This window comes from Thermobia domestica, chromosome 5 (genome assembly GCF_964235325.1).
Source record: "Thermobia domestica chromosome 5, izTheDome1.hap1.1, whole genome shotgun sequence".
NCBI lineage: Eukaryota > Metazoa > Arthropoda > Insecta > Zygentoma > Lepismatidae > Thermobia > Thermobia domestica.
The window spans coordinates 175,846,766-175,874,539 of record NC_137458.1 but is presented as its reverse complement, the minus strand read 5'-3'; the positions used below and the strand labels follow the sequence as shown (position 1 = coordinate 175,874,539).

The following is a 27,774-nucleotide window of genomic DNA, read 5'->3' as shown; positions in this document are numbered from 1 at the left end:
GGTACTTTATTTTCAGAATTAGAGCTAGCACTAGAACTACCTTGTTCATTATTGTTTTCATTAATCATAGTAGTAGCAAGGTTAACATCAAAATGCACATTGCGTTTCTTACTCTTACTAGGAGTGTCATTATCATTACCTGCTTTACGCTTAAAAGTAAATGATTCTAAAGACATTAGAGGACTGTTTAGCAACTTAGTTTTATCAGGTACTTCTAGTCTCATTAGGCGCTCAGCGAGTTCAGAAACAGAAGTGATTTCTACTTGACTTAAAGTAAATTGATATTCTGGAGGTAATGTATCAATTAGATAATCCACTAACTCTATTTGTGACATATTATTCTTAAGCATTCTTAGACCCTTAGAAAGTTTCCAAACAAACTCCGAAGCTTTTCCATGAATGTTGGGGTTATACTTGGTGGACAGCAAATATCTCCACTGAGCCCTGCAGACCTTTGGATTTAGATACTGCGACAAGAAAAGACGTTTAAAGTCATGATATGAATGAATTTGATCCGAGACCTGCGAAATCCAACAAGCAGCAGAATCTTTCATAGCTCTCATAGCAACTAACACTTGATATTCGGGATCAAGATTCAATAACTTGAAATTCTGTTCTAATTGTTGTAAGAAATCAAGTGGAGAAATCTCCAACACATTACCTGTAAACTCAGGAAAATGACTTAAGTCTGACAAACGTAAAGATTTTAAACCATGACCATTGTTATTATTGCCATTAACACTAGACAGTGGACAACCATTGGACAGAAAAGAGGGAACATCTGGCTCCAAGGTGGAAGTTCTTGGGTAGGCAGAGTCACCTCGACCAATATTAACGGACGAACCACATGGCAAGTCATTTCTATCTTTAACATGCTGAGAAGGAAAAGGGTTGAATAGGTTATTTCGCTCATAACTAGGAAAACCATCAGCTTTCCGACCGTTCAAACCTTTATCATGACTAGGCTGAGAATGAGTACAATGACTATGCGACATACCATGAAAGGAAGCAGTGGAAACACAACTAGCATTGTTAAAGAAATGCCGTACCTGGGACAGATTGACTTGGGCAGGGCGAAGACACGAAGTGGTGGTTACTGAAGTAGTTCCAATCAACGGACTAGAAACAACCACTGGAATTTCAGACTGGCTACTACCTTCACAAGTACTAGGCTTAACAAGACCTAAAAATCTTTCAAAGTCTGTGAAGTGTCTACGCTCCACATTAACAACATCAGAATTGAGCTGGTTACTTTGGTCTTCCACTTCTTCGTCATAATCTTGATCAAAAAGGCTGTCGACCTTCTCCTTCAAGGCTTCAAGTTCGTCCCGCAGTCCTAAACAGGAGTTGCTGGTCTGATGGATTTCTTTCACTTCGGTGGACAACGCTTCCAATTGACGCTTGCACATACTATTGTCTCTTAAGCAATTAAGCAAGGTTTCTTCCTGAGAGGCTAAATTTTCGTTCACCACCTCCAGCTGATGATTCAATTCCGCCGTATTATTTTCCAATTGGTTGCTTAATGCTGCTATACGAGCATCCTGCTCTTTAATGTGACGATCCACGGTGTCCTTCAGCTCCGACATTTCCTTTTCTACGACTTCAGAAATTTCAGTGATCACTGTTGCTTTAACTTGAGAGGTTTCCTCTGTCACGACCACTTTGATAGAGTTTATTTGGGTAGTGAGCTGTGCTAGCAGCTCAGAAAAATTAGAAGCAACACCAACTTCACTACTACTTCCACTCTGACTCTTCTCTACTAAAGATCCAGTGTTTACATCATCTAATTCAATAGTATTATCTGCTAAATTGGGAGATTGTACCACACATGAATTACAATCCCACGAAACATTGGGCTTGCCTTTCTCGGCAAAAGCTTCATCACTTAATCCTGAACACTGCTTACAGTACCAAGTATTACAAGAAGTACACTCTAATAAAGTGCCTGAATGGCCACACTGACGAGCTTTCCTCTTAGACTTGTTCATTCTGGCACTAACAATTTAACACATGCACTAAAATTAAAAGAATACACTGAAAGAATAGTTTATCTGACGTTAAACGCTCGATTGACTTTTACTTCACTGATATATAATGCGGGTCCCCAACCCAATCCGACATTGTCAACAAAGAGCGCTGCACCTCACCTACAAAGAAAGTTGATTTAAAACAGTAAGGCTTCTTTTTTTTATGACAAATTCAGAGATGACGGTATCCATCTTCGAAAGTTAAGAGACATACAAAATGTACAAGATACTAATAAACAAAATTGCAATACGATACCGGCAAGATCCTATATAGAGAAATAAAATTAGAAATCACTAAAACACAAGAAAAATCAAAAGGTACCAGCTGATATCCTGGCGATCAGGTCGCCAAAAACAAACAAAACCCGTATCCTGGCTGGGTCGCCAAAAACAAACAAACCCGCTGTAGCGCCCCAGAGGGCCCAATCCCTGGCAGGCTACAGTTAAGTTTGATTGCTCAGTACCGGAGCACTGAGATGATAAGTATATGGTAGGGGTCGACACCTGTGATCAACCTATAACACAGGAGAAGAATAAAGCAAGATGCTAACACAGTAATAAACTGCGCTAAAGTAATGCGATAATAACAAAACAGGGAAAAGAGAAAAAAACTTTAGTACAACGGCAAACGAATCCAACATGTGCGAGACTGCCCCCTGCACACTCTACGAGTGCACAAAAAACAGCCCTTCCCTTGTGCTGTGATTTCCTTACCTATGCGTGTCTCATGAGAATGCAGAAACTGAAAGAAAAGACAGTAGTGTTGATCTCTCAAATATAACACTTATGATAGGGTGTTGCAACATTTATTTAACTGAAAGAATTTTCACAATTTAAGAGTAGTCGATTTTGCTAAATATGACAACAAAATTATATTGAGATTACGATGGCGACTGATTTCTGAGAACCCTCTGCAATGTTATACTTCGTAACTTATTCAGGTACATAACTGAATAAACTTACACCCACAATATAACTACGCCTGAGTTGAAAATAATGATACTCGATTAAACACACACATCAAAGATATTGAAAATATATGTATATATATATATATATATATATATATATAATAAAATGGCATAATGAGTAATTTATTATCACCTTGACAGATAATAGGACCAATGGCTCGAGCAAAGTATAGACTTACTTACCACGACTAGTCGGGTTTACACCAATTATGTAATACTTAAAAATGCAACATGACATACTTATGAGTAACTACCATGGCAATAATGAACCCCAAAGAAACATCATGCGAGATAGAGTTTCACTACCTCGCATATAAACATAAAACAAATGACTTGTCCTAACTGAATGAGGACATAAAAGTGGGCTAAGGATGGACAAATTAGACAAATGTAGTTATGCAACATTATAAATAGACCGGACAACGAGTTGCTAAAAACCAAGCCTCGGTCAAGATGCTAGGTACAAACGAACGTCATAATTATGTAGACATAGTGATCTGATTAACAAAAACCCATGTAATCGTCATGTAGTGGCGCATTCGGACAAAAATTAAAAGGGAAAGACCATAAAGTGATCCATATGAACTGACAAAAGTTAATTCCATGGTGACCTTAACATAGCAAACCAAAAGGACAACATTCCTGATCAACTTGTGCTAGATGGCCAAGTGCCTCTTAAATACGAAAAACGTATTCATGTTTCAGACAGTGATAAACTCAATGAATAGCGGTTAACTAGACATTCATGTAGCTAGTGGTATTCCTATGACATTCTTCAACATTGATAAGGGCTAATAGACATTTGTAGAAAATACATTCTTAAGACGTACATCAGCAAATCCACATAAGGGTGCTATGTAAACACGATTCCATGAATCAGCAATAGTAAAGATAATTCTGTACAAAGCAGAATTATGGTTAGCCTGCTACAAAGGCGGGCCCTCATAACATAGGGTACTTACCCCTTTGACAGGTATTAAACAAGCAGCAATTATTATACCTTTCACAAATGCATTTTCTCGTATTAACGGAACACATTCCTATAGGAAAATAAATGATATACACACTGACTGCTGCTCAAAGCACACACGATGCACAAAAACTTGGACAAAATAAATGATCACCGTTGTGGAGAGGTTCCTTTAAATTATATAGCCAAGAAGATTAGACACAAGAAGATTTCTTCATTTTCACACAACCCGGTCGGGGCAGGTGGGAGCTGGTGTGCACCCAATCCATGACGTTCACTGGACAGCTTGAAAAACGATGATAATATGCTTATTTATGATTATAAACTGAAGTCTAACCGATAGGTAGTAAGATTATAACATCATAACGATAATATAGGAACTGAACACTTTGTGGAGATCACAGATAGTGGATTAATGAAAACATATATATATATATCAACTTTTATTGATTAACACTTCATGTGTGAGCCTATGCACAAAGTTCCACTTTAACCACTTGAAGCGATGATAGGTTCTTAACTTCTTGAATAGCCACCCAAAAGTGATGGATCACATAGATTACGAGGTTACGTGCGATTAAGTGGCTGAACAGCATGAGCAAGATTAGTATGAACAAATGATAACCCTGTAGACATACTTGCCACTCAAATAACTCACAATGATAACAATGTTCTGGATTCCACTCCCAGAGTGTTATATTATTACAGGCGAAGTTACTGTAAACTCTTGATGCTTCCATATTACATAAAGACACAGATATCACTGAATAGTACAGATGAAGAGAGTGCTTACTTTCGCCTCGCTTCACGGACATTGCGAATGAGTTGGGGGCCCCGCTGCTAAGAATTTAGTTGGACATTAAGTACATTAGTTCAAACTGCAAGTTAAAAATACAGGCCACTAACAACATGATGACCAAGTCGCTTTGAGAATGGTTCACACTAGATATCAGAATATGATGACATGACAGGATGCAGTCCAACCTAAAAACGTGCACCCACACAAAGATGGCTCACGTGGTAGCTAGGGCGAATAAGTATTACCCAACTCCATTCAGAATTTTATACTATGCAAATTAGTGGTACATATGAAAAACATGTGAAGCAGTTCACTAGAGTATGAAGTAGATCAAACACACTTTTAAATAGAGATGCAAGGGCTCGGAAAAAAACCGGCTTTTTTGGAAAAAAACTCGGTTTTTTCTGCTTTGCTTTTTTGCTTGGGAAATTTTGGGCTTTTTTCAAAATTCTGCTTTAAATCGATAAAGCAGACTTTGTTTCGCTTCTCTATAACACAGAAAGTCATTTAATTAGTGGTTGATGCCGATAATAATATAAAACCTCGAAAGTAAACCATGAATTTCGAAAAGATATTTTAAACAATTTTACTTCAACATTTTTTACATTATGAATTCCAAAGGATTAACCAATGTATATAATAAACACATTTTAACCTCCAATATACAAAAGTAAGCAGAGTTGGCAAGAACCATGGTTGTTTCTGAAAATGCCAAAAACCCGTTTTGGGGGGGCAGTTTAAACCAGGCTTTTTTGGGGTTTAAACCAGGTTTTTTGATTTAGATATTTTGCTTTATGTATTTGTATTACATATTCACAGAAATAAATTGTTTCGCCTTGGTGTTATTATTCAACAACGGGGTTATGCTGGAAGAGGTCCCATAAGCTTAAAGAAGTCCGGTCAGTAAATTTCTTAAATTGAGAAACTCCCGCCCTAGCCATCGGGAAAATCCCGTCATTCTTTTAAATGTAAAACAATAACGGGAAAATCCTGTAAAATTTAATTTGCATGTAAAATTTAAAGGTCAACGTATTATAATCAGTACGCTAAAACTGAGTGACACACAATCATAGTCAACGTCTTGCGAATAAAATCAGAAAAATAAACACATTGCTGAACAAGACTGCACTTATTTAATATAAAAACACATTTACACGTGACGTTTCGATCTTCTATCACGATGGATAGAAGATCGAAACGTCATGTGTAAATGTGTTTTTATATTAAATAAGTGCAGTCTTCTTCAGCAGTGTGTTTATTTTTCTAAAACTGAGGTATTAAATTAGAAATTTAGTATGTAGGTATCATTGAAAGTCCAATCCAAGCTAATGTTGGAAGCTAAGTAGGCAATCGATAAATTTTACCAATTTTAATCAATATATTTAAGCAACCTTCGCTTCTTTATAAAACAACAGGCATGCAGAAATATATAATTTGGTTTCGTTTTGTATGTTTAGGCTTAACATCCTTACGTAATACCGAGGTTATCAAGGAGAAGACTTTCGCTTAAAGTGACATCCGAAAGAGTACTTGGTTTACACATGAAAGAAGGGTTGTGGTTCGACCGAGAATTGAACATGGGACACCTTGATTAAAAGGTGAAAAGGAAATAAGACTAATGCAGATGGTTTGACATGTGAAACGTCACTATGAAGTTCACACGATTCGCATTTTTGTTCTTTTAATTTTTTTAGTTTAAACCAGTTATTTAAAAAAAAAAACAGCTGGTGTAAACGAGCCAACCCTAAGAGTAAAAACTTCTTTCAAAAAATACACAAATAACTAGCAAAATTGTATGTAGTACTTTCACTTCAAAATATTCCATACCCTCTTTTTGAAACAAAATAAAAGTAAAATAAAACATAAGAGAAATGCTTAGATTTGTATGATACAATTAAAGGCTGCACATGGTTCTGTATATTCTTGAAATTCTACAGTCAAGTTTTTTATAACCACCATCAAGGGCGCCCATCAGGGGGGTTAAGGGGGCGCTTGTTCCCCCTAGAGGAAAATGTACTTCAGAATATTGAAAATCCAATAGGATTTTTACATTAGTTACAGCAAAATTTGAAACTATTTTTGAAACGTCGCTTATACTTCCTCTCCTTGGAAACCACAACATGGGCGCCCTTGACCACCATCACGGTTTACCCAGTCCTCAAGTTTTCTGAATTTTTAACAAGAGGGATTCAACATATCATTACGGAACAAACAAAAAAAAAAAAAAAGACTACGGAATATATTTAAGTTAAGCTAAATACAACTGCACAACAAACGTGACTGAGTGGTTGGCTTTTGCGCTTCTATCGGGAAATCCGGGATTCAACCCAGCATTCGACCATTCTGACAAAGCCTTCCTTCATTCCATCTGAGAATGTAGAAATAGTGTGTGTACTGGCCGACTAGGAGTGTAGGAGTTGGCCGACTTCCTTTCTTATTGTTTTTAAATCGTTATTATTACTAATTACCAGCAGTGACGGTTTTGCGAAGGTTTAGAGGATCGGTCTTTCGAACTGAAGCCTGTTCTCCAAAGTTGTGGAATGTCTAAAACGAACGAAATATCTATTAGTTATGCCTTTACTCATAAACTTTAAGCTCCCGTCAAATAAAAATTACGAATATTTAGAAAAACTAAACATTAGTAGTAAGAAAACCCCTCCCAAAACACTTTTTTAAATTCGCCACTGATTCTCAGTATAAAATGATCTTCAAGGTTGTATCCGGAAGATTATTGCTAAACATATAAACGAAACGAAATATAAGTTATGCCTGTACTCATAAACTTCAAGCACCTCCCAAATAATATTAGGACTTTTTAGAAAACGAAACAATCAGAGAAACCCCTCCCAAAGTACTTTTCTAAATCCGCTATTGATTATTTGTATAAATTGGTATTCAAGGTTGTATCTGGAAAATTATTGCTAAATCATTGCACAACTACAGTATAACAGAAATGTGGAAATACGGTTTGACGGACATATTGAAAAACGTATGCTTTGACGGATATATAGAAAAACGTAAGTTTAACTTTCGTGCTAGAAGCTGGAGTACTAAGCTCTTAGAAATGAAACACGGATGACAAACTAAAATGATCTAGAGAAGGAAAAAAATGTCGATAACTCAAAAGTTAAAATGAAGTTAAATAACCTGTAAAATTGCCCTCAAATACTACATTCTTCATGTTAGCTTTAATTCGTAAAATATGTGCTCCATCCATCTTGATGGTGAATTACAGAGCTAAATATGGCATTCAGGTCGTGGAAATCTTATCTAACTATAGAATATACTATAAGAAAGCTATTTGGATAGAAAAATCATGAAAATGAAAAAAGCCAAAATTTCCAAAATTCTCGGTTTTTTTCCAAAAAAGCCGGCTTTTTATGTGAAAAAAACCATCGATTCAAAAAAGCCGGCTTTTTTGCATCTCTACTTTTAAATAGGACGATGGCCAATGTAAATAGAGATTTGACTTAGTTTTTGTTAACACACAAAAGTTAATGTTACCATTGCGTCTTCTTGTTCAGCTTCGAGTACACAGAATCCCTTGCGCGCACCCGCGAACATGATGTTTCGGCAGGGTTGCCAAATACAAAAGGATTACAAGAGGTAAGTAGTAACTTGTACTAATGATACAATTGTAGAATCGTTTATATAGGGGCGTTACACACTCACGCTAGTGACCGCAGTCGTCACAACACTCGACTGATTCGGCACACTATTGCAATTAAACCACGACTTTAGTTCTGGCCGATGCATGGGGTAGTGCGTCGCAATATCCCGTGCATCAACTGACATTGAATTTTCTTTTCCTGCGCTACAGGTAGTTGTTATAGCAGGTAATATTTCCGGGGAATCGCTACCGGGGAAAGGATAGGCTACCTCTGATTTTTCGCGACTTGGTTTCGTTATTTCCTTTTGAATATTCACTATTTCGTCCTGAATTTTCAATATTTTCTGGTCAGTTACTTCCCGTTTGGTTTCCAGTGATAAATTTGACAAAGTTGACTTTAAATTATCAATTTCGGCCTGCTGTGTTTCTAGTTTTTTGTTGACCTTATGTAATTTGGTATCTATTTGTTCAAATTCTGAACTTACATGGTCAAATTTACCCTCAGTCTCCTGTTGAAGTTGCTTTATAGATTGCTGAGCCTCGCATCTGATCAGGTCAATTTCAGTAGACATTTGCTCCCTCAATGTGGTTATTGAGGAAGCAAAGTCCGAACATATGTTGTCTATTTTCTGGGTTAGTACCTCGAATCGAGATTCGGTTTCTCGGTTCGAGGTGTCAAATTTCTCATTTATTTCTCAAAAAATTTCGGGCACCCTCCTATTAAAAACATCATCACATTAGACTGTAATGGTATATTACAGTTTGTCCTGTGCTGCAAGCGCACCATATAATAAACATAAGCTTCAGCAATTATTATAATAGAAAGCTATGGGTCTATGAAGCCAAGCACTGTATTTTTTGCTTCTAATTTTTTTTCTTAAATAACATCGATCGTTTTCGACCATTTTTACAAACCAACTCACTACCAATTTTCCATATATAGAAAGTGCTCCCTCCCATATAGGAGAATTTTTAAAAATGCTAGGACACATTTTGTTTATTTTCAATAAAGAGTTAATACACTGAATTTCAGCTCCGTAAGTTTAAAAATTTTTTGCGAGATACTATTTTTATTTTTTTTTTTTCGCAAAAATTCGGATCCTCACTACCTCCTTAAAATGTCATGCATTATAATGAAAGCAATATAACATCCCAGTTTGGATTAAGGCCTAACTATATACCAAAAGTAATTTCATTTGACTTTGCAATTTGACCGTGCTGATCAGGCACACAGTTACATTCAATTTTTTATATAATAACGTATATATTACAGTGATTCAAAAATGTAATTTTTCCAGTAGTTAGCTCCTCTAAAAACTCACAGGTCTCGAAAGCCAAATAGTAGTATAAGTCCTATTGCTATTAATACAATTAAAAATATAAATATCCAAAAGTTCCTGAAGTTCTTCTTTTCACTTGGTTAGATATACTCACCTCAGGTAAGTAGACAGAAACAAATGGAAAAGGGAGGGAAATGAAGGTCTTGAAAGTAAAACGAAGACAAATTTACCAGTCTTCAGAAGATACTGTCTACAATGCTGGAGTAGAGTGGGTCGGTATATCATACTGAGTTGCTGGGTCGCAGTGGGTCATGGTGGGTGGTGGGTCGCAGTAGGTCACGGTGGGTGGTGGGTCGCAGTGGGTCATGGTGGGTGGTAGGTCGCAGTGAGTCACGGTGGGTGGTGAATCACAGTGGGTCACATGCTCTTGCCCCACGACCCACAGACCCACTCAGAAAACTTGACCCACCGACCCACTCAATACCTGTTCTTTGGTTCATCTTTGACTTCACCAATAAAATCAGGCTTAAGTACCTGTTATAGAACCTAAATAAGCGGTCGAAGACGATAGTGCGCCATGGTATATAAATATACCATAAGTCCTAAAAGGGTTAAAGTCTTAGACTGAAATTTGTGATCATTTAACTTAGGACTGAAGTCAAAATACGAATAGATTGCAAAATGTAAGCAATTTAAATGGACACTAAAACTAGCACGAAGTGAATATTATGAACATTATTAAACCTATGAGGGCTAAAGACTCATGTAAAATTTTTTTGCTGAACAATGATTTGGCCACATAAAGGTCATTGAGTTGAGTTGATTTTAACGTCCCTTTCAGCAGCGAGGCTATATGAGACGTGGAACTACTGATTAACGTAGAACCCAAACCACATGAGGTCCCGCCAGGAATCGAACTCGGGTCTCCCACGCCATAGGCGCGTGCGCTAACCGCTTAGCCACGGAGGAGCTCCACATATAAAGATCGTCCTTTTCCTCAATTACTAAAGAATATTTTTTTCTCCAAACTTGAGATAAGGATTTTAGGCTTCTAACTACTTTCAGTGGCTCATTTATGATTATTATTATTATTATTATTATTATTATTATTATTATTATTATTATTATTTTGCATTCGGTTATGATTCCACCCAATTTACTATATTTTCTACCTAAATCAGATTTAAAGTGTTCATAATATTAATACAATTCTTGTGTGTGTTATCGTCAATTACTATGAATACCATTTTGATAGTCTAGCCATAAATTCTGTCACAATTTTTTGTGAATATATGAAATACGGTTTGAGATTTTTCAATTTTCTTTTAATATGTTATAACCACATACATTCTTCACAATTGGCACCTATCAAACTTCAAAATGTCCACCATTGGCACGCACACAGTCTTTGAGTCTCTTGGACCAATCATCTATTGCAGTACGGTGAGTATCAATCGGAAATTATGCCCCTGCTGCCACCAAGGAACGCTTCAAACTTTCAAATGGAGGATGTCTTTTCTAGCAGACCATGTTTTGTAACCCTGCCCACAGTTTGTAGTCCAGAAGGTTTAAATCGGGGCTACCAGAAGGCCACTGAGCACTGGAGATGAAATCTGGTACATTGGCCTCCAACCACTGTTGTGTCATCCTTGCCTTATGAGCTGGAGCAGAATCTTGCTGGAAGGTCCAGTGATCATTGTTAAACATGGTGTCACTCAAGTCCTTCACAATAGGCTCCAGAACAGTTTCCACATATACCCTGGCACTTGTTTTTACACCTTGCTCAGAAAATTGAAGTCTGGTGTGGCCTTCATAGCTCACCCCCACCAAACCATGACTGAGGAGGGGTGGTGACCTCTCTGAACCTTAGGAACTCTCCCACAAGCTTCTCGAGAGCTTGCCGCATATATCCTATCACTTTGACGGTTAAAACTTCCTTCAATGATAAAGATTTTCTCGTCGGTAAAGAGGATTTGCCGATGTCCATTGTTGGCGTACCGGTGTAGGAGCTCACTTGCTTTCAGTTTCCTCTGCTGCTTCAGCTGTGGTGTCAAGAAATGTCCCGTGCTTTCGCCGATAAGCTCTGACCTTCAGGTCTTCAGAAAGTAACCTGGACATTGATCTTGGGGCCATGTTTAGCTTCCGTGCCATGATCTTCTGCTTCCGGAGTGGATTTCGCCGCACACGAGCAGCAACTGCTTTAACAGCTGTCACTGTTCTCACACTGAGATGACGACCATCCCTTGGTCAGTCACGTACACTGCCATTCTCAGTAAACTGCTGGATTGTCCGGTAAACAAATTTTTTGCTGATTTTCAGATGTTTCAGCAGTTTGGAAATCTCAATTGGTTAATTTCCACCCGTATGCAAGGCAATCACTGCAACTCTATTTTCGTACTAACCCCACTCCATGCTTAAGCGAAGCAGATCCACCCGTTCTCTTTCTCTGTTCGACACACACTGGCCAGGGTTGACCTTGAGCTAAATTGTACCTTGCCACCTGCACAACGGGTTCTACAGTCAAAGCCAAAAGTTTGTGACAGTATTTATGGCTAGACTAGGTATTAGAATTCTAATGTGTAGATTTCGAATACAGAAATTTGTTGAAACAATGTTGTTATTCACTTAATAGAAATAGTTTAGACAAATGAAAATTCTCGTAAGTTGCAATATTTTCATATAATGATTTATGGTGTATGATTTGCTCTTTCGACGCAAATTGAATTGTCATTTATAAATGGAGTTTTTTTTTCTTTCTTTCTTGTCTTCCTTTCTTTCATACTGTCTTACTAATTGTATAAAATATTTGGACAAACTGTAGTTAGTGAGTTTCCTTTAAGAAACATTATATTACAAACCTAATGTACCTAAATATTTGTTATGTTATTGAGTGAACGGTAGTATGAATGAGATTAAGTATGGGAGCCTAAGATAACGTTAAATAACCGCATTTATTTGTTGTGTAAATATGAAACAGAGAACTTACAGGAGATATTTCTACAAGTCAAAGTTTAACAATAATGACTACTGATTACGAATAAAATCTTCATATAATTCCTTTTATTTTCTAATGATCAACTGAGACTCCTCGTTCCTAATGATGGTGAGTAGATGGAAACTAGTGACGATAACTAGCAAACTCTGGAAATTATACAGAGAACTTCGGATAATTCACAATTTTTGTAATATTTAGTTGTGGATAAACTTTAAAACGTTTTTCTCAACTTCCAATACTTATTTAAACTCTGGAAAGAGAGTGCAAATTTGCCACACGAAATAAATCTGCTTATGAACAATCTCTAGGAAGAAAAATATGGTTTGTCATCTACTGAACTAGATCTGAGTAAACCAATCTGGCGGATTTGCTTGGGTCTGAAGCAGTATAATATATATTAACATGTTTCTAGTTCCAACAGGTTTAAAGTCAAATTTTTCTTCTCATATTTTACGAGGCTTCCCAAGGATTGATAGGTCTACTCTACGTACAATGCATCACAAGCCTCCAACTATATTTCAATAATTATCCCGTTAACTCTTCTGTCGATTTTCCTTTCTTTGTTTCCTTTCTTTCGTTAAGCTTCCTTCCTTTCACATCTTAGTTGTAATTCTTCCTTTCTTATTGTATGTTATCTACTATCCTTTCTAATGAACTATTCTTCGAGAAACTATTCTAGTTTCTTCTTTTCCTTCTTCTTTCTTCTCATTAGCTTTACTTCCTTTTCCTATTTTTAATGTAAAATGCAGTTGTGCCGTTCTGGTCGTATACTATTGTATGCGGTCTTTCATTTAACTAAATAAAATCTTCGAAAGTCTGATTGGCTACTTTAGGCAAAAGAATGATGATTCTTCACCTCTCACGGTATAGATGAAATTACGGAAAACGGTCAAACAAATTTTATTTTCTCACATTTTACAAAATGACAAGTTTTCTTTTTATTCATACACGACTTCAATATAACGACTACAACTTATTTTTAGCATTTTACCATCTTTACAACAGTTCCGGCAGTATTTGTATCTGTTTTCTGTATCTGTATCTGTCATCAATTTTCTGTATCTATTTCTAATTGTTTTAGCATCCAGAACACCTTGCTTGTTATGTTGACCTCTACCCCACCGTTGGACCTGAATTACAGACTGCCACACCTCAACTCTTGCTCCAAGTTTGGCTCTCTCCTCCATACTTAATCGCCCTGGAATCTCTGTGATTTCAAAGTACCATCAAAAGCTTCAAAGAGCCTGGAAAAAATAAGAAAAATTGTCTATAAAAAAAAGATAAGTTTCATTGCTATTACACATGAACATCAATAGAAATTCACAATTGAAAACAGTGGGTTACTTTCCACCCACCCTGTATAATGTATGGGCGTGCTTTACCGTATGCCAACATCTAATTTTGTGTGCTTTTATCCTGAATTCCAGTAATTGTGTGTGAGAACATATAATTTTAAAGTCTTCTTTTATTATAGTTCACCTCGTGGTACAGGTCACTTCACAGCAATGTTATGGGACTTTACTGATCGTGTTGGATGTGGACGTCGGCAGTTTATCAAAGACAACAAGAAGAGAGATTATCATTATTATGTGTGCAACTATGCTCCAGGCGGTAACATCATAACGTATAAAATGTATAAAATAGGAGAACCTTGCTCCGAATGTCCTGAAAACTTCAAGTGTTCAGGCGGACTATGTGGTAAGTGTATCTTTTATTCCATGTAACCGTAAAAGCACATCAAAGCAGACACTGTAGAAATTCACAAATCTAGTCCGAAGTTATCTATAAAAAGGAAATATGATAGTGATCCTATCATGTGCTCAAGATATTCCAAATAAGTTATACCAGTACTTACACTAATAGATATATAAATACACTGAGGAGCTACAAAAGCCGATGTTTAGACAGGTAGCCGTACAGATGCTAACCGTTTGTCTCGGTATGACCTCGCGTTTTCTGCAGGTCTTGGTGTAGCGGGCCGACAATCCTTGGCGAAGATGTGAGTGAACATGGCAGAACCCATTTTTGGAAATTGAAAATAAACCATGTAGATCGTTTCTTCATAGTTTTTTCACGATGGTTCACACCAAATTTTCGTTTGCTCACATTTCATAATCAATTTATACGAAAAACAAAATGAGCGGTGTCAATTTCACTCAGCAGAACCTATTTTTAGAAATCAGAAATAAACCATTCTGATCGTTTGTTCATCGTTTGTTCACGATTGTTCTCATAAAATTTTCGTTTGTTCAAGGTTCATAAACGATTTATACGAAAAACAAAATGGGCGGTGCCAACATCACGTACATGAAAAATATTAGAATTAAAAGTAAACAACGAAGATCGTCTGTTCATCGTTTGTTCACGATTGTTCACATAAAATTTCAGTTATAAAATTTATAAACAATTTATACGAAAATTAAAATTTGCGGTGCCAACTTCACGCAGCAGAACCCATTTCCGGAAGTCGAAAATAAGCTATGCAGATCGTTTGTTCATAGTTGTTCACGTAAAGGGAAGCTAAACTAAAATTATTTTAAAAAGAAAATGGACTGTGCCAACTTGAGGAAACTGGAAAATTTTCGTAAATGAAAAGTAAACCACGCAGATCGGTTCATGAGATTATTCTTTGTTTTGGTCGCCAAGTGTTGCGAATAACCACAACATACATAATTCAGCGCAACATGCAAACCTCTACCTCGGTAGACCAGCCCTAGCTCCTACCTTCAAAACTTTTTTTTCAAGGGAGGAACCACTGGACAAATCCACTGAAATACAAGTTTACTTTCGCAGTACGTGTAATGGAGCAATCGATACTTTCCATAAAAATTCCACTTCAATTTTCCTTTAACCTTATATGCAAAAATACTTTTTTTTTATGAGTACCAAATTAGTGGGGTAAGGATCTAATCTACGTTCTGAAATTGTGAATCCCCAAAATTTTCAAGGTAGTTAACTATTTATTGTAACAAATTTTTCGAAACAAAAACTAATATATATATATCCAACAAATTAAATCTTGTATATGAGAATGATAACTTGAAAAGCTTTAAATAGTGCAAAAACAAATCTAGCCTTGAACTGGGAACGAATACTTTCTTTGCATTCAAACCAAAAGAAGTTTTAACAGTCTTAATTTTCTTACTTTTTTTCACAAAAATATTTAACAAATCCTTTCCCTTTTATTTTATGAAATCCTCCTTCAAAGTTCCGAAATAGGAGAGGGGTTATGTTCAAATTTTAAACCTAATTTATCCTTTGGCTTTAATTTGACTTCTTCGTTTCTTGTCATTAAATTTTTGAAACCAAAAGGAAACTTACATTGAGAAAGATAGTGAATAGTGTTAGTGACTGAATCCTCTATTAATTTAGAATAAAAATAAAAATACCAAAAGAGGACTAACATAGAGGAACCATTCACTAACTCACCCTCCTCTTCCGTGAATCACACATTTCTAGTTAAAGCTTATGAGGCTTTCAAAGATGGTAACAACTTACTCGTAAATTTTAAATCAAATACTGTTACTTCGATTTACGTATTACAGTAGAAACTCGATTAACCGTCACTCTTTTAACCGTCACTCTGTTATCCGTCACTGCTCCGGACAGTACTGTACTTTAAATGTGCGCCGGAGCACGGAATAAAGTGTAAGCGAAATGGACTGAAATAGTAATGCCTCACTTCCGGTCATGCTAGTTTCCACACAAAAACTTGGTACAGTACTGAAACCCTTATGAAGAAAAGCATGGACTTGAAACACTCAAGATGCCAAAAATTAAATTCCAAACTGTTATGAATTATTTTCAAGACGAACCTATATTAGTGTAACATGAAAGGAATACGGTTTACTCTGGTCCTGTTCAATCATTATAAGTTGTAATGGATATTTATAAAAATCCATTTTAGAAAAAGGAGATGTTGCTTGATTTCCGCCTTTTCCAACGCCGGTACGGCTTGCGGCAGCATTGCACCAAAATGCATTACTCTGGTGCATTACTATCTGGAGCGGGATTGCCCTTGGAACAAGCGGAGAGCGAGACATCATCTCCAATAGGATTAGCTAGTACAGGTATACAATGGAATAAGAGATATAAAAGTTAGTAAACTGGAGGTTTGTGTCTAAGATTTTCTTAAGAGAATTGCTGATTAGATACGCTTCCATAAATATCTAGTAAAATTGAAAATTCTTTGTTTAAATTAAAGTTTAATTTTCTCTGACGTCATGACTATTTTTTTAGTCCATTGTTATTGAACGTGACTGTCCATTGTTATTGAACGCGGAAAATTACCACCCCCACCCTTTCGTAGGCCCCGCCCCACACCTACTGTTTTGGTTACTCAATCAGTTATTGTCAGTTTCACTGGACACCTTGAGTTGGCACGCAGACTTAGTGTGTACAGTACGAGTACTGTTACAAAGCGTACAGAGTGTACATACTCATTATCAACTTACTGTTGATTATTATGCTTGGAAGTTGGCTGAAAAGTGAAAACGAGTCGTGTTAGGACTTGAACAAAAGCTCGAAATTATTAAACGTTTGAGGAAGGGCGAAACTGCAACAAGTATCTCGCTGATTCATGGCGTTGGTAGAACGACCGTCAATGGCATAAAACGGGATGTCGAAAAGATTGAGCAACATGTGTCAAAAATGCAGAGCACCGATGGAGATGTAAAAACTCGTAAAACTATGAAACTTGCTAGATATGAAGAACTCGACAATGCTGTGTATCAGTGGTTTATTCAAGCTCGAAGTCAAGGACTGCCAATTTCAGGGCCAATTATAATGAGAAAACAAATCGAACTTAATAAAAAGTTAGATGGGGATCCTAACTTTAAAGCTAGCATGGGTTGGCTTGATAAATTTAAGTTTCGTCACGGCATTCGAAAACTGGACATAAGTGGCGAGAAACTTAGTTCAAACATCGCAGTCATAGAAGACTTCAGAGAAGAGTTTCAGGCAAAAATTACTGCTCTTAAATTTGTGAGAGAACAAGTGTACAACTGCGACGAAACCGGGCTCAACTGGAAAGCTTTGCCTCAAAAGACACTGGCATCACTTTCAGAAAAGACAGCACCAGACTTTAAGGTCCAGAAAGATCGCATCACTGCAATGGTCTGTGCGAATGCAACTTGCAAGCATAGGTTACCCTTAGCAGTGATTGGTAAATCAAAAAGACAAAAAAAAAAAAAAAAAAAAAAAACAACGCGCATTTAAAAACTTAAATTTGAATGCTCTTCCTGTGAACTATTATTCGCAAAGAAACGCTTGGATGGACCAAACCATTTTTGCGGAATGGTTTCACAAAGTGTTTGTACCGCAAGTTAGAGCTGATCTCGCCAAGTTGAAGTTGCCGCAGGAAGCACTTCTCATTATGGACAACGCTCCATCACATCCCTTTGATGAACTTAAAAGTGACGATGGTAAAATAACGTGTCTCTTCCTTCCAGCCAACACAACTCCCCTCATTCAACCTATGGACCAGGGGATAATTGAAAACATGAAACGTCGGTACAGAAGAAGTTTCATTGAAAGTTTGCTGTCATCTGACGATGCAACGACAGTTAAGGAATTTTGGAAAACCTACAACATTGAAGATACTATATTTAATCTTGCCAGTGCGTGGGCGGATCTTAAAGATTCAAGTCTGAAAAATGGGTGGAATAAGCTTTGGCCTGAATTTGAAGCTGAACCTGAACCTGAACTTCCTACTGATGATACGGTTAGTGTTGAGGAAATTGTGCAACTTTGCAATAACGGATTGGACAGTGAAACTTTAACGACTGAACAAATAACAACCTGGTTAGAATGCGATAAAATGGATGGAGGTTTTCAACTTTTGAGTGACGACGAAATTATATCTAATGTTCTGCAGGCTGACGAAGCTGACGACGGGGATGAAGAACCTGAAACTGAGCAACGAACAACCACTAGCCACTCCGAAGCCGAAAAAATATTAACCCAGTGCATCGACTGGTTTGAGAGACAAGAGGAAGCGAATGCCACGCAGATACTTCTTCTTAGAAAAATACGCACAAAAAGCTCGGCGTTCGAAGAAGCAGAAGAAGATGACAGATTATTGTTAAATGTGTGGTTATTTCACTACCAGTTCAGTGTTACTCTTGTATGTAAGTACTATACAGTAATTTAAATACAGTATAAACATGTATTATTAACTTGTATAAGGTTATTTATTTCTTCCAGAACCTTTTAAATCTACTTACTCTAGAGGTTTATAACGATATTTCTGTTATCCATCTATTCGCTTAACCGTCATGGTCCCGGTCCCGAGGGTGACGGTTAATCGAGTTTCTACTGTATTTACATCTTCATTTGCAATATATTAAGTCTTCCAAAGCCATAGTTTCAAACACAACTAATATGCAACAGTTAATTCATTAATGTATAATACTTCTCACGTTCCCATTCTCTTTCTTAAGCACAGCTAATTTTCCCCTACATTACACTCACCAAAACTTCTAGTCAACAGGAAGAGCATCCTGTGATCCACGAGGAAGAAGCCTTCGCTGTCACGTCAGCTACACACTCGCGCAGCCGGTCTCGGCAGCGAGCTACTACGTAGTAGCGTGACCAGGCAGCGTTGCCACCTACTTTTACGGAAACATTGAAAGGGGGTTTCATTTACAAAGAGATTTCAATACAATGATAATAATTAATCGTAACACAAGGAGAATTTAAAATTGTTTTATAGATACTCTCACGAAAGGTCTTATATTACCATTTGCAGTGTGAAGTTTGTAGGAGTCACATAGTATGCAGCATAATACATTAGGCTTTATTACACATTTATATCTATTTGAAGAAGCCATACTCCAATTAGAACACTAGAAGAAGAGACTGTGTTAAGGGCATATACAGACGAATCTTCTTTTAAAAAAAATTAGCTCTTGTCAATTCTAACATTTTTATTGTACGATTTAGGTTTTCTTGTGAATTCTATTTTGAGAAAGTACAAATAACAAACACTATGTGGCAATTGATAGCAAAAAAGATTTTTCCCTAGTTAAGGTCAAGAAGTTACTTTAAAAATTGTTGGCTTTATTATTATTATTATTATTATTATTATTATTATTATTATTATTATTATTATTATTATTATTATTATTATTATTATTATTATTATTATTATAGACTGGTGGGAGTAATAACAGAATCACTCGAGATAACATTACAAATAAATAAATTACTGAAACTTAAAACAGGTAAATAACACTGCGAGGCATGACATCATCTTAATAACATCACCTTATTTGGGTGCAATCAAATATTGAACTAGGTATTTAGTTGAAATTATTTAGAAGAAAATCCTGAAGGCTGCCAATCTACATGAAATGGCTTTAGCTGTTGCAAGTGCCAAAAATCAGTTCACCTAAACCTCGGCAGTAAGACATTTATTTAGAGCCGATATTATAAGGGATTTAGGAATATCAGCGAATTAAAACTTAAGTCAATATAGAATCTGAAACACCGTATAAAAATACTCCCTAATAATATACTTACCTCTTAGTTTGAACTCGGCGTATGAATGTCGCGCTCCCAACGCCAAGTTCTTCGACGCTGCAGTTACCCGTTGGTTCTCCAAGTTGAGGGCTGTGCCTGTGTAACGATATCTTGTATTTTTAGTGTAATTTTAAATGTCTTTTCTTATACTTCCGGGGAATGTGCGATTTTAAAATATGCACTAACTAGTTCGAAGAAGAGGAAAAACTACGAAAAAGAAATAGAATCAAAATTGATTCTAATATGATTTTTTGATGAGTTTTGGTCTTTAGATTGTCACAACAACGTTATATAAATAACGATATAATTCCGGAACCATCATATAAAAGTATGTATGTGTAACCAGGGGACTCCTGATTCAGCTTTTCTGCTCTCGTTTTTCTCAGAATACTTTGAGGCCGGTGACGTCACGTGGATGTATCGCGGTATTTTTCAACAGAACAAGTGAAATACTGCATGATCAATTACACTACTGTTTCAAGATGGGCAAAAACCATAATTGCGCAGTAGCTTATTTAAATAGCAGAGGAAGCAATACAAATGAATCGCTGAGGGAATGTTCCATCGATTCTCTAAAAATGACGAACTTCGAAGAAGATGGATTTCCCGCTATAAGCAAAAGAACACGTTTAATATAGATAAAACACGAATATGTTCTGCTCATTTTTCATCACAGGATTATCAAGGGGTTTGAAAAATGAGCTTGTAGGTTTCCCGCAAAAGTAGTGTTTAAGATCTGACACTGTTTCTTCATTATTGATACTAAACTGGCATGGGGAAAAAATAAGCTAGACGCTAGTCAAGTTGAAAAACAGTTGTGTAACAACAATAATTTATTTTGCTTTTATTGACATTTGTTTCTGCGGGCCTGAAACTTAAGGAGTTTATGTACGTAAAGCGAAGTGGAAGAGGGTACCAACGAGAATATAAACGTATAGTCTCATATATTCTTTAGTTTAAATGATATTCTTAAATTTTGTTGAGTATCTTAATCGTTATTCTGGCAAAGTACTCAAACTGCACTTTGAGCAGAACATTCATAGGAACCTATTACGAACCGAACTTAACATAACCTTACCTAATCTTGTCTAAACGAACCGTACTTGTTATGCATAAATTACGTTGATTTTATTTCTCCTCCAATGCCACATTGTGAGACAAAATCACTTGTCCTGCTCAAAGTGCACTCTTACCATTATTCTTATAATTGAAGGGCTGACCTACAGAGGGAGCTAAGCCACGGAAACTAAATTCCAAGAAATCGAAGGGTAAAGTGGAGGAAAAATAGCTGCAGATTTTCCCCTGTGAAGGAGGTTCTTTTATGTATTTATACCACTCTATAGATAGCTGTGCAACCTGTAACCTCTAATATATAACGTAAAGTGTATGAGAGTACTGAGTAATAAACGAATATTGGTAATATAAAGGAAATATTTTGCAGTGATATCTGACAGTTTGATTAATACACACGAAATATAATAGGTAAGGTTAGATTTCTGACCTAACCTAACTTAACCTAACCAAATTAAGTTAGGTTAGGTTACGGTAGATTACATTTCTAACGTAACCTAACCTATCCTAACAGAACCTAACCTAATTTGTTATTACATACCCGGAATCTGAATATTTTGAATTATGTTTATTTATGCATTTTACTACCTGAAATGCTGCCATGAAGAGGATTGGTTTATGGAAAGTATTTGAACTCCTCCCCCCTTAGAATTCACGTTTCAATGAAAGTGTAAAGACAAAAATCTATAATGTCACCCCTTCCCCACGCTCAAAGAGGATGAATTTGAATTTAAATGGTATCGGTATGGTCACTATTCATTTCAGTGACACCGAAAATTATGGACTGAACACCAATTTCGGCTGTTTTTGATTATGAATCTCTTTCCTAGCTCCTGTCACTCCCGAGCTGAAAAATGATAAAATCCTGAGTTAGGCCTGGGTTTATTAAAGTACCAAAACTACTTGGTACTTTAAGATGGTCGATGAGGAGTTAGCAGTCAAATATTGTTACAATGATTTTTATTTATATGAATAGAAAATGCCTCTTCTTTCCCTTCAAACGGAATTTTCAAAATAATGGAACATGTTTTCCCTTATGTTTAATGAGGAGTTTTATATACCACGTTTCATCTTCTAACTTAATAGGCTCGTGAGATACTATACTTTAGGTGCAAATTTTGAACCTCTTCTTCCTCCTTTGGGTTCACCCTTTAATGAAAGTAACGTGATAAAAATTTTAGTCAGGCCATTTCAACTCATGTACTAAAAATTACAAAAATCGGCCTAAAGGTCTAGGATAAGTTAGCGAGCAAACATTATATTCATTTTTATTTATATAGATAATTAATCATTATTGATGATATTTATTTATTTATTAAATCACATTGTCTCATCTGTGAGTAGAAAAAAACTCATTATTTTTATTTGGAAAGACAAGGAAGTTCATAATTATGTTCTGAATCCATTTTTACGAGTAAAGCGCGAAGTGTAATAAGCAGGTAAGCGAAAAAAGTCTTCACAGATACCTTCACATGACGTCACAGACCGGGAGCAAAGCAGAACTCAAATCGCGAGCTGGGGCTACCTGTTATTATATATACCTTCTGCGTAATCATAAGGTGTATTTTTATTTCAATGATTGTGTGCCACAATAAAAGCACGGAAAAATAAATGTCATATATACAGTTTTAAGTGACTTTAGTGATATAATATAGCTAAGTGACTTAAGTGATATAATATAGCTATAATTATGACTGAGAACCTGTATATAACGAGTTACGTTATAATAAAATTTTGGTGGTTGCCGCCAAGGGCCCTTTAGGGGATTCGTGGAAGTAAAGTAGGCATTCTCCTAAATAATAAATTCTCTGTGTGCAGATTCACTTTAAGGTTACATAGTTATTTTATCAAAATGGAGTATACATTATTAAGGAGTGGCACAAAAATTTTCAGAACTATCAAAATGAGTCGTCCTGACGTTGGAAATGCAACAGAATCAGGGAAATGAACTTTTCTGACCTAGCCGGTCTCATTAAACAATTAAAGCAAGCTTTGGGTGATCGTATGGATCAACAAACGGAACGTATGAACCAACTTGATAGTAAAATGAATCAACAAACGGAACGAATGAAGGGTTAAGTTCCGAAGTTGGGCGTCCGTATGCACCAAAATTTTTAAAATTTACAGGAAAGATATGGATAATTTGATCGTTTGTGTGCTTGAAAATATATAAGGGCCTCGAAAAATCTGTTTATTTGTTATATATAAGCGGGTATAAACATGGGACTATACGGCGAGCGGAAGGAACTACTTGCGCAAGGTAACCAAACTGATGCATTGTGGGAAAGTAACGAGCATTTATGTTATCAACATGGCGAATGTACAAGGGCAATGAACTAACAGTTTTAAAATTTGTGAAGCAATACGTTGATAACGAGCAAAATCTTTTAAAAGTTTGTGAAGAGCACGGATTAATGAACCTAATAACAAATTGCAGAAAATTTGGAAAGGAGATGACAGCGAAAAAAACGTGGCGAAAGCGGACGCCCAACTTCGGAATAAATGCCCGAATGAACCGACTTGACAGTAAAATCGATCAACAGGTGGGACAACTACAGCAAGATTTTGGTGACCGAATGGAACAACAAATGAACCAACTTGACAGTAAAATTGAATAACAGATGGGATAATTAAAGCAAGATTTAGGTAAATAGATGACAACTCAATAGTAAAATCAATCAGACAACTCTATGAATAGAACAAAGTGACCTTAAAATGGAATGTATCATACGTAGATTTATGGAAGTGCAAACTTCTACAGAAGTTGTTGAAACTTTAACCATTGAACATAATAACCAAAGTATGGAATTACAGGAAAATTTGTCAGTTACTGAAGAAATTTCATCACAGGTTAGCATGAATACAATAAGTGAATCTGTAGATCCTAAATTTGCATCGATGAAGAAGTATGACATCATTGATGTAAATATATGAATGAAATTTGTTGAGTGCTCGCAGAAACATACTGCGGTATTGGTTGGATTAGATTATCCTGGTTTTTCTCGTGTAATGAAAATTTTAGTATGCATCAATATGCGAAAAGTTATGATTACCTTCTTATAGTGAACGCTATTGACTGCTTGTATTCACGATATATTCAACGTGATATTTATCCTGAAGATGAAGTAATTATAATAGAACCGTTCAATGATATGTATACGATATTGGTTCGTATAGCAGGAAGAAAGTTGATTCCAGTATTCGTGAAATTCCGAAAGTAGTGATTGTTCGGTTGAGTTGGAGCTATTGAAATGTCCTATCAACGAAAATCAGATATTGCTTTTACATAACGAGATGCCATGTGTTGATTTCAACCATCTAAGTATGACATTGCTAGATTTTGAAAATCCATCTATGGTGCAATACCGTACTAACCAGAAACAAGTTAACCTTAATCGAAACCAAATTCGAAACAACCATGTGAAATTAAAGTGTGTTCCTCATGTAAAAGGTGATGCTAATTCACGTGTACCGGCAATGTAACCGAACCTAATTACAGAGGAAACAAAAACCGTGGTAGGACAAATTACCGTGAATATTGTGGAAAGAATAGGTACAGATCTGTTAGGAGGCCATTTCACCACCAGTAAAACGAATGAGAACTGAACCTAATTTTACCGGTCCTAATGGCAATAGTAATAGTAATTGTGTAACCGAACCTTATCTTAGTAGTAATAGCAATAGCAATCGCACTACACGTAGCAAACATGTAATCATTAGATCTGATTTACCTCAAAGTGAATTTCGTAGAAATTCCATAGATGGCAAAAATTGTCAAAGTAAGGAACAAAAATCTGTAGGAGTAAATAACATGCAAGACTGTCTTTCGATTTATGACTTTCAGTGCAAATTAAATGAATTCGTTGGTCATGTAACTTAAGCTAAAGTTACGGTGTCCGAGAAAACTGTATTTAATTCATTATTGCTTTATTTCGCTTTAAATATCGTTATGATTTTGTTTGTTATTCGTACCTTATTTGAATTCTATGAAAATAACACAATGAATCAACAGATGGAACAATTTGTACATTTATGATCTTGATGATAATTTCTTTTGTTCAGAACGTAACTTTAATTTGTGTACTGATATTAATTGTAATGTTTTATCTTGAATGTTATTGTTGAAAATATATGTACAAATTTGATCCTTTCTCGTGCAAAGAGCAACCATATCAATATCATAAATACATCTCATTCAGAACCTTCTTCATTATGCCCATTAATGGACCCGAAAAGGACTTAAAATTAAATAACTTCTGAATCAAATTTCGAATGTACCTGATCATCGTTGAAATGTATAGATAAATGAAGTCAATGATAAAATTTAAATTAAATATGATAATAATATTGCTATGAATAATATATATATATATATATATATATATATATATATATATATATATATATATATATATATATATATATATGAATTGTAATTTTCGTATATATGAGGTGCATTCGAAAACTCGAGTGATAAATGTATGTATTACTTAACGGTCCAGGATCCTTTTCTTTTAATTGTAAACCCAATAAAAAAGTACTACAATTCGGGCGACATGATGTAACGATATCTTGTATTTTTAGTGTAATTTTAAATTCTTTTCTCATACTTCCGGGCAATATGTTATTTTAAAATATCCACTAACTAGTTCGAAGAAGAAGAAGAAAGTACGAAAAAGAAATATAATCAAAATTGATTATAATATAATTTTTTGATGAGCTTTTGGTTTTAGGTTGTCATAACAACGTTATATAAATAACTATATAATTCCGGAACTATCATATAGAAGTATGTATGCGTAATCATAAAGGTGTATTTTTATTTCAATGATTATGTGCCACAATAAAACCACGGAAAGATAAGTCATATATGCAGTTTTAAGTGACTTTAGTGATATAATATAGCTAAGTGGGTTTAGTGATATAATATAACTATAATTATGACTGAGGACCTGTGTATTACAAGTTATGTTATACCTGGCTAATCACCCGACATTTAAAACCTGTGATCGAGCGCAGTACGAAGATAAGCCTTGGATGTGGACTGCTTTCCTTTGACCTTCCTTTGTAGTTTGGAAGGTTTCGAAGGCGCATGGACCTGAAAGGACGGAGGAGTGAAGTGCATAAGCAGCTCTAAATGATTGATGGGAGCTTGGAAAGTGTATGCTCAGTGAATTTCTTCCATTTGAGGTAGTCGTGCACCTATTCTGGCATGTTGTTGTTCGCCTTCAATGTTCGTGAAATCCGGCACCCGAGACTTTGGAACTATAAAAAATACAAAAAATATTAAAACATTAAATGTAAAAAAAAGCACAGAAAGAAAAAATTGCATATTTTCTCCTCTTATAAATTGGTAGATTATTTTAGTTGTTGTTTTTGGACAGATTGTTTCTTTCAGTTCCAATTCTTCTTTCTCCGGGACCTTGCGTTTCTATAAGGGAATGGTTTTCTTCCACCCCATTCTCCTTGACCGCGTCGGCCGTACGCTGATCCTACGGTTAGGGTAAGCTTATGGAATAGCCAGGGTGTAGCGTACGTTCTTCTCTCAAGCGTGCGGCGTGAAGTTGAGGCGTAGACACACGTTTCTTCTTTATAAACGTATATCTAATAACAATTTTATACTCTATTTAAAATCTTTAGAATCGGATCCGAGCTTACCCTCTCGAAAAAGCCCAAACCAAATGAAAATTAGACATACGCTGTGGTAATAAAAGTATCGTCATGCCTATTGACGGTACCTTGTAATTAAAGATAAAAATGGTGATAGTGCAAATGCTAAAGCTAACTATCAGAGTGCTATTAAGGGCTTGTCCCCTTTCCTCGGACTGGTTAAAGGTATCAAGAACTTTCTGAATGGCATTTATTGGTGGAAACCGGTCGACGAGAAGTCAAGGGCGAAACTTCTTAACCCGTAACAGCACACGCCCGTCTCTGAGACTCCTCAGGGTAAGACTCACCTTTTTTTGTTGTTTTTTTACTTTCTCCTGTTGTAAAATTAGGTTTCGCTACCACCTAATCGTTCCTTGTGTTGCTACTGTTGTAAGCACACTATAGTGTGTTTGTAGCTCTTATAGAGGTCACATGATTAAATGTTCGTTCTGGCTTGCCGTCTAAACGACGGGCGCGTGTTGAAACGTAATGCATATTGTCCCTGGTCATTCGCTTGCTGTGAGCTTAAACGGTCTTTTCGGAATGTTGTTACCCAGTGGTTGGAGGAAGAAGAAGGAAGTGATGAAAATTTAACAGTTGATGAAAACTTTAATTTAGAATCGGACCTTGATTCATATACTATGATCGGACTATGAATCGGACCCTGAGTGTTCTGTTAAGATTTGCCGCCATTGTACAAAGTAAAAAGTAAAAACAAGCAAAACAACTTTGTGTTTTTAAAAACATTAATTAATCTTGATCACAATGGAAATGGAAAAGATATTGGTCTTTGGTATTTATAATAACTCAAATATTGAAATTTATAGCAGAGTATAATTTTCTATATAAAAGCATGACTTTATAGACACCTTGTATTTTTT

The 27,774-nt window shown here is 36.0% G+C and overlaps 1 protein-coding gene across 1 annotated transcript in view; it reads left to right on the top strand.

The window, feature by feature from the left end:
- The window catches only part of LOC145684736 (venom allergen 3-like), a 354,554-nt gene that overhangs the window by 318,290 nt on the left and 8,490 nt on the right, over window positions 1–27,774 (top strand). Inside the window, exon 6 of the mRNA XM_081757113.1 lies at window positions 14,127–14,350. Within this exon, the coding sequence (XP_081613239.1) occupies window positions 14,127–14,350 (224 nt within the window). The remainder of the gene's footprint in view (window positions 1–14,126; window positions 14,351–27,774) is intronic.